This window comes from Rutilus rutilus, assembly GCF_951802725.1.
Source record: "Rutilus rutilus genome assembly, chromosome: 9".
NCBI lineage: Eukaryota > Metazoa > Chordata > Actinopteri > Cypriniformes > Leuciscidae > Rutilus > Rutilus rutilus.
In genome coordinates this window covers 35,248,648-35,259,475 of record NC_140223.1, presented here as the reverse complement: position 1 = coordinate 35,259,475, position 10,828 = coordinate 35,248,648, and the positions used below count along the sequence as shown (strand labels likewise).

The window sequence follows — 10,828 nt, the reverse complement described above, 5'->3', positions numbered from 1 at the left end:
CTTGAAAACATTGACTGTATATATAGAACAAACAAAAACGAAACCCTGCGTGGAATTTATCTGGGAATATAGCCTAAGCCTAACTTACTGAAGGTAGGGGCGAGCTACTTTGCTGGCGTGTTTAATTTGGTTCCTTGGTTAAAATATAATGTAGGCTACGTTTTTTTGCACAAAATTGCGTCTGCTAATCTGCTAATGATAAATCATTAAATGCTTTTTACAAAAGTAGCCTACAGTTAACAGTTAATGACCTAGCAAATGTCGACTGAGTAGGCAGAATAGGCAGGTACAGTAGATAAATTAGCCTACATGACGTGATTCAACAGACGTGATACTGGGCTGTGTGTGCGATTAGATATCAAGGCAGATGTGATAGGTAAATAGATATCTTTGCGTGCTAGCACAAGTAGTAGTGCTGTAAACTCACATGCTAAAAAACAATAAGCCATGTATCGTTGGTTAGCTTACATCAAACACTTGCTACTTACATTTCTGAGTTCTGGTGTCTGACTGTCCAAGCTCCCGCACTGATTTAAAGGCAGCAAGTGCGTCAACAAAGGTTCCGCCTTTGACGACGTTAATGGGCAATCGTAGAGTAGGATTTTGGGGTGGCACCTGGGGTGGCCAATCGAATCTCAGGGGTGGCGTGGGCCACCCGACGCCACCCCTCTGGCTCCGCCCCTGGATTGTTGATGCACACAATCTCTGGGTTATTTTAACAGTACATTTTCTGATCTCTTTGGTTCTAACACCATATATTACTGGCTGAGCAAATATGGGCAGAACTCTTTATTGCCCTAGTACTTCAAAAAGCCTTTTAAATGTATACATGTGAATTAAACCTGGCACAATGGCCTTCATCATCACATTATGCTAATGCCTATCTAGTGTAGGGATTTCATCAATATGCTGATTGAGGACTGTTGGGACACTCCAGGCACAGGATGGTTCTGTCGGGAGAGACAGAGTCGTTTGCACCTCAATGACACGTCTGTACCATTTGCTTCACAGGACATATGCTTTCAACTACATACTGTTTATTTACTAGTGTGTTCTAATATGCAACTATGCCATGTTTGGTCTCATCTGACAGTCTATAAACTGAAATGAATGGTGGTGAACTTATTAGAGATATTAAAGTATCCTAATGTACAATCTAGGTACTATTGGTTAAACATGCATTGAGGAGAATATGTTAATGTTCTTCTCCCCCTCTTGATCACTACCAATTTGCCTCATCTTTTGGTTTCCTGTCGGTCGGTTTGGTGTTGGTATTCCACTCATGTTTAACAATGCTTTGCTCAGGGTATAAGAAGGAAAGGTAGGCTAACTGTTGATCTAGGAGAAAGGCTTTAACCCTGACACTCCCGCAAGTTAACATCGGTGCGTAACCTCATACCACAAGAAAGGCTTTTACGGCCTCTTCTACACGACAGTGCATTATTTGTTACAACTAAGTTTCTATACAGTATGTTGTTCTACTGTCTGTATATTTAAACATGTAACTTAATAAATAACTTTGCCTGCTTTAAAGGCTTTGGGATTATTTCCTTTTATCACTGATTACGTTGAAAGTGAAAGTGATTATAACTTTCGTTATCTAAACGTTCAGGTTAAATCCTAAGTTCTAAGAAAGACTTTTAACTTGAAAGAATAAGAGGTTAAAGAATAACAACAACTTTTATGGAGTCAGATTAATTATATTGGAGTCAGATAAATATTTGAATTATACACGTCATCCTTCAACTGCCTTTTGATCCGATTATTGGTTCAAAATAGCAGCGTAAGTTTCCAGCCTTACACACCATGTGTTTCCTTGTTAATCGGTTTCACCTGTTACCTGTCATCATCCTCATCACAGAAATCATCACTCACCGTGTGCGCCTGATGTCACTTAGTCTCCTCATTTGTCTGTGTATATATTCTCCCCAGTTTCAGTTCTCCCTTGTCGGTTCTCGTCAACACAGTTGCTAAGTTTGGTACGTGTCTTGAAAAAAAAAAAAAATGGGAGTAGGGCCTTTAACCCTCTGGGGTCGGCAAACACGCCAATCTGTTTTGCTCGATTTATTTATTTTTATATATTTTTTTTCACATAGCAGCAAAATAGATTTTGGGTCATACAGATAAAAATTATTTATGGTCATACAGACTTAAGAAATATGAAAAAATTTACTGTAAAATATCTACTTTTTATGTGTCCACTTACAATCGAAGCAAAACATTGTGCTTTTGTAAAATAGAGAAAATATACAGGGTGTGCTTTCTGCCTCTCTGTCAAAAATCGAACCTTTCATTGAAGTAAAAGAATTGGAATATGGAATAGTGTCTGTAAACCGCAAAAAGACTGTTTAAATTTGAATCGCCTTTCTGTGTGTGAATGAATGAACAGCACAAATGCGCGCTGTTGGTTACAGGCACTTACATTAGTAAACATGTTATTTTTACATGAACACATCTACTAGTTTAGCTTTTACCAAACTATATTGCTATACAGAGATGAGTAAAAATCGACTGAAATATGTTGAAATAAAATGTCTTTGTATAAGCAACGTATTAACAGTGTTAGGTAACGACGTTATTTTTTCAGTAACGGGGTAATCTAACTAATTACTTTTCCCGTCGTTACAACGCCGTTAACATTACTGAACGTTAAATGCGGTGCGTTACTATGCATTGATTGAATAAACTGTGTAATCCGAACGCACCCCTGGCTCGCACAGCGATTGAGGAGGTGGGTTAATAACAAGGTAAGCGATTATGATTGGCTAAGGCAGGGTCATGTGTTTCATGGTAGCCAATCAGAGCCAGTGTTTTTACACACATGCCAGCACACGCAACACACACACACACACACACACACACACACACCAGCTAAACAGAGATTCGACGAAGCAGCAGAGATGGCGAGTGAGGAGCAATCCGATGAAAAGTTGGCATTTTCAAGGTGGAGATATTCACCTTATTTTTAACGGAAATACGGACGCAGCCAGTTGACGGTATTTTGTGCGAGACTTCCGGTCAGGCACTTCCGGTCACTGGCGAGCGTTGTTCGTAACAACAAACTCATCGTTATGGCTTCGAGGAAGACCGGGATTGTTTGTGCAGTTAGAGGTTGTCATAATAACTGGCCCAAAAGAAAGATTTACTTGGAGCAGGAGTGTTTTAATCATCGAATTATTGACATTTTAATAATCAGGCGCCCTATACGACCGGCGACACACTGGCTGCGTGGCGTTTCTGTTGCGTGGTGTTTTCTATGTCTTTGCACACCAGAAACGTCTCTGACGAGGCGTTGCTGCTGCTAGGTGACATGATAAGCCTCATTGGTGATATATTCGACATATGGGGAGAGAGTTGTGGAACAACAATTAATGTTAAACATAAATATATAGCAGCAAAGACAACGTCGGCAGTATTGACGGCAAAATAGGCTACAGAATATTTCGTTCTGTATTGACAGGTGCAATATTTGAAAATCGATAATATATATATATTTTTTTACATTTAGGCTATATCTGCATTTATGTCAAAACCTAAATTCAAACATCAAAATGTAATTTATTAATATGTATTCAATCAAAATGACATACAAACATATTTTCCTATTCTATTTTGCCTGGAAGCGCTTCCAAAACGCTTGCGTGTCGTCGCGTGAAAAATAGGCGTCGATTCTATTTCTAGCATGCACGCGTTTTCCCTGAGACGCGTGTGTCACGCAGGCAGTGTGCAAGCTCTAAATTAACCTGTTATGGGAGCCGAAATAACGGACACGCCACGCAGCCCATTTGAAGAAACGACCGTATGTTTGTTCTTTTCATTTCGTGAACACAAGACCTACAGAAGACCACCCGATACCAGAAAAGTGGCTGGGCTACAAAGTCTGAATAAAAACTCCAAGGAGAAACAAAATCATTATAGTAACCCCTGTATAAAATCTAGTCATCATGCCATGATCATCATGGCATTTATTTTGTATGATTTATAATTATTTATAGCCATCTACCTATTGCTATCGTGCTTTGGTTGCATTCTGATGACATTATTAATACATTTGACATGACAAAATAGCCTACCTCCATAGATATATTAACTTAGTCCAGCGTTGGCTCGACCGTGTTTAGGGCGGTGCTGAAGGCGCCGGCGAAGTTTTGGCAATCTGCCAGCTAGATGCATGAGTGTTTTCAACCAGGTACCCGACCTGGGTGAGGCGGGGCTTTAGTTCTTTGTTGTATTCATCTGCTAAGGCATGTGTAACATTTTTCTGTCAACTCTGCATAATCCTTCGCAATCGATATCGTTAGTTAGCCCAGAGAAGCGAGGAAACGGAAGTGCCGCACAAAAACCGGAAACTGGACCCATATTTACTTCCGCGCTCGAAAATAAGGTGAATAAGCACTACTTCAAATTCATTGAGGTCAAAGGCAAGAACTAGGGGTGGAACGGTACATGTATTCGTATTGAACCGAGAGAGAGAGAGAGAGGCGCGGGCGCGATCGAAAAGTTGCAGTGTTTACATTTGTGTGTGTGTGTGAGAGAGAGAGAGAGAGAGAAAGAGAGGCGCGGGCGCGATCGAAAAGTCGCAAAGTGTTTACATTTGTGTGCGTGCGTGTGTGCGTGCGTGTGTGTGTGTGAGGCGTTCAAACATCAAAAAGTGTTTAAGTTACTGCTAATTAAAATTTTAAGGAAAACAAATATATTAATCTTATATAATGTGCACAGTCAGTGCACTACAAATAAACTGGTCCAATGCCTTTACTTTATTAATAAAACTTTTAATAAAAAGTTGAGAGAGGTTGATTTAATTTGCAGAGTTAAATGCACTTCATATGGTGTAACTCTGTTTACTTTTCTTACAAAGATAATGCTTGAAGTGCAGGATAAACCTCTTGCTGTCTGTCGACGTGCAATAAATATTGAAAGTTATGTACAAACACCTGTCTGTTCTACTCATTTCAACTGACTTAAAAACTGCTCAAAGAAATCCAAATTCTTTGACATATAGCAACTTTTTTTTTTTTTTACAGTAACGCAAATAGTTACTTTCCCTGGTAACGAGTTACTTTTATTATAGAGTAATTCAGTTACTAACTCAGTTACTTTTTGGAACAAGTAGTGAGTAACTATAACTAATTACTTTTTTAAAGTAACGTTCCCAACACTGCGTATTAAACAGCAAATTAATATTTATATGCCCTAAGATATCATAAAAACGATATGTTACAGACAAAATATGAAAGACAACATTTCGTTGACTAGTTTTGGATAGATTATAAAGTTTTTACTGTAAAACAGACTACTGCCACATCAAATAAGCTTTTGTTCGCCAATTTCTGCTCATATGTTAAATATATAGTATGTTTTGTCAAAAATAAAGTCATCAACTAAGATGTTATAGTGTTTGTTCCAATGTAGGCTATGTTCAAACTAATGAATCCTTAACTTTGAAATACGTATGATAAAATGTATACTTTAAAAAAAAAGAAAGATTACACTTGAAATATTATTAAAATTGTAATTGTTGTTGATTTACATGTGAAAACGTTTTAATAAAATAGCAAAAAATATATTTACAAGGTAAATGTAAACAACATCTTAATAGGTCAATATAAGCCTTCTCATTAAATTATTTATTATTGTTTTTTATTAGTGACACATTTGGGGAGAGGATATATTCCAAAACTTTCTGAAAATACAGTATAAGAATTAACTGCACAATTACTAGAAAGGTTTACCTTGAATATTATACAATTTGCATGCATACAAAAATTTTTTCAAGATGTTTCCAACTCTAATTTTGAACCAATTCTGTAGAATAGCCCATATAGCCTATTTGAACAGGATTTGTTTCCAGGTATGACTATGTACTAAAAATGTGCTTTTGACTTTCATTTATATTTGGATTATATTGTCAGTGGTCGGGAACCTATGGCTCGCAAGGTCTCTCACCCTTTACCAACAAACGATCGATACAGAAATGAAGACACATCAACAGAGATCGGCTCTCTGCAGAAAAAGCAGCCAATTACAATTCCCTTGTTGTACAGCCTACTGAAGTTAATGAAAAGTTTATGATAATAATAATAATATTCAAGTTGTAGTGGCAAAAGTGAGTGTTCAGTGCTGTTCATGAGTGTCACAAGTCACCACAGCAATCAACTAACCACTTACATTTCTGTGGTAACCTACAGCTCCTGCACTGGGATTCAAGCAGCTGCAGCTTGTTTAAAGGTGCATTGCGCAAGTCTCTGAGTTTTTGCAGAACTATGCCCCCTTCTGGCGACACGCGAAACTGCAACCAGAGTTGTGCACGCGGTTACATGGAGTTTGCGTTGGGGTTTGGGATGAACAAGAAGCCGGTCTCTTTGAATCCATCTTCTACTTTTGCAAAAGTCGCTCGAGTTGTCTTCGCTGATGCGGATAATGGCGGCAAATACACAAACCTGCCAGACATAACCAGGTGAGCGTGAACGGGCATGACGTCACGCCCAGTAGATTCCGTCCCGAATCCCTCTTATTTATTTTACTGTACAGGATTATAGAGGCAATCGCAGTGATCATAGAAGGGCTCATTCAGCCCATCAGGCAATTGTTTAAGCATGTATGGGTTAGAAAAACGGGTATTTTTAACATGAAAAGTTGCATAATGCACCTTTAAGGAAATGGCGAAAAACCATTTTTAGAACAGCAACGGAAATAGGCTATATAAACTTGAATATATCCTTTTATTGAAACGGGTGCTTTGCTGTACAAAGATACATTTCGAAACATTTCACCCGTTGGTACTTTCACTTTTGCCGCAGAGGTCAAAATATTTTATGTCCTATAAATGTGTCGTATTTTTGATAATCGTGCAGATTTCAGTTGACGATTCTGTTTAAAGTTATTAATAACATGAATGAATGAGAAAGAAAAGAGCAGGATGTGTTTTATATTGAAAAAAATTATTAAAAGAGCGATAAGTCGCGAAAGATAACGTACTCGGTTACTATAGTAACCTCGGTTCCCTGAGAGTTAGGGAACGAGTATTGCGTAGCTATATGCAGTGGGGAAACTCCTTTTCCTCAAGATTCTGAAGCCTAAAATGTAAAACGCATTTTGCAGCTGCACAGCTAGCACAGTGAGTGTCTGGCTCACTCATTGGCTGTGCCACGGCAACTGCACATCCAATGGTGCGGGTGCATCACGCCATTACACGTCAGAGACCGCCAAGGGGGCGTGGCCCGAGCCTATATCAGCCCCCGAAACAGCCATTATAGCAGGTTACATCGACTGAAGCGACATACTGCCATCAGTGCGGCCGGCTACGCAATACTTGTTCCCTAACTCTCAGGGAACCGAGGTTACGATAGTAACCGAGTACGTTCCCTTTCGAGAACGGTCACTTCGTATTGTAACGTTTTCACACACTCTTTAGTTTGGGTTGTTTTCTTTAATGCTGGGGTACCAGACAGGATTTCTGTCATTAATTTAGTTCAGTTTACGAAAACGTACAAAGGTCTTGTGCAGTCTGGTTTGTCTTTCACAAAACCCCTCACTTATTTGAGAAAAGAATTGCAATGCAATAATACCCTTAAAAAACACTCTTAAATAGACCACTTCTACATTCAATATGACAGACAACTAGAATTCATTCAAATATGTATATTATCAAATATCAACACAGTTTTAAGTGTCTCAAAAATGACTTTTTGGGTTGAATAGGAAGAAGAAAACAAAAATTAGTTCACAAATTGTCCCGCCACAAAGGCTACAAAAAAATAAACAAAATTAGCTCAAGTCACAAGATCAGCAGTAATTCCCACAGTTTAGTTCATATAGTTAAATAGTTCACATAGTAAATTTTCCCCAATCAAAAAACAGTCAAAAGTCAAGTCAGGTCAAAACAGTCATCCAGAACTGGCCAAGTGTACTCACGACTCTGGTCCACGTTTACTGGAACTCCCCAGATGTGAATATACAGGCTGGAGGCTCCCAATCCATCAATTGACCTTTCGCCGGCCCCTCCCCCAAAACGGCCATTGTCCAATCACACATCATAGCAACCGTTACTATGTGAGCAGGTCCGACAAACATTAGCAAGATGGTGAAGCGTGCGCCCACGGCGTTTGTAAATCGGACACTAGATACCCCGAGAGATTGTCTGGAGGAGTTGTGTTCTTTCCATTCCCAAAGCCGAAAACACAACGTGAGCGATGCCTACAATGGATAAAACAGTGTGGACGGCCCCACTCCCAGTTAAATGTGTCGAACATTACGAAGCATAAATACGTCTGCTGGCTGTGGTGTCGATAGCTACTTAAAGTTTTGTTTGTTTTGTTTTTCTGATCTGAAAAACTATCCTATCTGTTACTCAAAAAACATAATATTGTTAGTATGATCCGTTGCCCCACTAATAAATATTATGGTCTCAACCGCGAGTTTTGTGATCTGTTGTCCCCCTAATAAATATTATGGTAAGTGCATTATGAAAGACAAGCAATGTAAGTTATTTAGATGCAAATTAAGGCTATTTCTGGTTAAACAGTTATTGTGTGATTTCGTTTATTGTGCGTTGTCAACTTGAAGCATGAATTTGAGAAAGAAAATCATTTTTGGAAGAAAATGCACCACATACTTTTGTCAATGATATAAGTTATAGCTAAAAGATTGTAAAAGCTTTCAGTTCACCCTGCCTATTTTGTAGTTGAAAAGTCAAATTAAGCTTGATTAATGATATACTGTGACTGATCAGATAAACTACAGCATCGGGAATATAACTCCCATGTGTTTTGCAGCATTTAAAATTTTAGTCATAGTGTGTTATGCGAAAAAACACACATAAGAAATTATTGCTGACAGCACTTTTATTTTCAGAGAGTTTTTTCTTTCACACAAAAACACAACAGTGAGTGTCTTTCAATGCTTTTAAACAGTTTTCTTGTTCTTTGTCATATCACAAATTATGTGTATGAACACCGGTAAGCATTAGCCTCGACAGAGACGTAGATAGTAGTCGTGTCTCCTTCATTGCGTATTTTTATATTTTGAATATATCCCTCCACTGCATACTGTAACCCCTTTTGCCTCGATCTGGAGGATATCGCGGAGGTATTGCTCCAAAAATGGTCACTGACACGCACGGGTATACCTCTTCCCGTCATGGCAATCTGTCGCGCTGGTCGTGTTTGATCATTTGTTTGTCGGACGTAGCAACAGTAACTAAGGGGGGCGGGGCTCGGCGAAAGGTCAATTCCGCCCAGATTTTAGAACTGCTCACTCGTACTGTTAGCTCTACAGCGTCTCAACGACCATCCGCTAGTCACACAATGACGAGGATACAATGCTTTCCTTTTTATGATCCAGAGCGCGATCGATTACAACGCAGACGATACACACTTTTGCCATGGATAAAACAATAAATCGCGGGAGTCTTCGAGCGGAGCTCCGTAATCGATGTTGTTGTTGTTGTGCTTCAAGTTCTTGTGCAAAGGGGAAGCAAGGTTTGAGCCTAGAGACGTGCACCACTCTTAAGTCTTCTCCAGTGTCCTCCAGGACAATTTCATAGTTCAGAGGTCCTAATTTCTGGACTATCCTGTAGGGGCCTTGCCATTTTGGAGCAATTTTTGCTGAAAAAAACTTAACTGCCTTGGAATAAGGGTGAGTGCGCATCCAGACTCTGTCCTTCTCCTCATACACCACTTCTCTTCGATTTTTGTCATAGTTACGTTTTTGACGTTGACGTGCTGAATGAAGTTTCTTCTCAACATACTCCTTCATTTGATTTAACCCTCTGGGGACCAAGCTGTTTTTGGGGCCCTTGAGATGTTCTGACATGCTCTGACATTTGTGCTTTTTTCAGTTATTTATAAACATGTTAATGGCAAAGGTGTAAATTCACTCTATATAGCACAAACAGGCCTACCATAATATGCGAGCAACATGTATGTAGATGTTTGTATTTTTAAGAGAATAATGTTTATGCGTGGTTATTTAAAAAAATAAAAATGAAAGTTGCTGAAATAAGACCACAAAACTCATACAAAATATGTGCCCACAAGACTTTTGACTAATGGATGTTTTCTCTTCGAGTTCTAGCTTCAAAATTATGTGAAAATAGTCTTGCTTTATCGTTCACATAAAAAAATACATTGATTTAAATGGTGTAAAACAGGTTTTGCTTGGAAAGCCAATATGCGAGGGGGAGGAGTAGTTTACACCTTAGTCCCACCCACTCTGCATAATGACTCTGCATAATTAGCCATTCATTCAGGTGTGACACTGACTGAGCCACAATGCAAGGACAAAATATATATTTTGAAGAAGACTTATATTGACCATTTAAGATTTTGCTTACATCTATCTTGTAAATATGTTTTGCTATTTTATTAAAAAGGTTACAATTACAACAATAATTACAATTTCAGCAATATTTCTGCAAAAAAGTACTCTTTCTTTGTAAAAAAAAAAAAAAAGATTATAGGCCTACATTTTATCATATGTATTCATTAGTTTGAATATAGCCAACATTGGAACATCTTAGTCTATTACTTTATTTTTGACAAAATAGTATTTTATATATATGAGCAGAAAAGCTTATTTGATGTGACAGTATATTCTACAGTAAAAACTGTACCCAAATCTAGTCAACAAAATGTTGTCTTTCATACTTCGCCTGACTGTAACGTTGTTTTTATGAAATATTAGGGCATAGCCTATAAATGTTAATTTGCAGTTTAATACGTTGCTTATACAAATACATTTTATTTCAACATATTTCAGTCGATTTTTACTCATCTCAGTAGGCTCTAGCAAAGCAGTTTATTCTTTCACACACAGACGCGCGATTCAT

General features: G+C 38.4%; 1 protein-coding gene across 1 annotated transcript in view; it reads right to left on the bottom strand.

Moving 5' to 3' along the window:
* Positions 1 to 480: 480 nt before the first annotated feature.
* The window catches only part of LOC311297404 (olfactory receptor 52D1-like), a gene marked incomplete at both ends in the record, with an annotated part of 283,003 nt that continues 272,655 nt past the window's right edge, over positions 481 to 10,828 (bottom strand). Inside the window, one exon of the mRNA XM_084419649.1 lies at positions 481 to 765. Within this exon, the coding sequence (XP_084275775.1) occupies positions 481 to 765 (285 nt within the window). The remainder of the gene's footprint in view (positions 766 to 10,828) is intronic.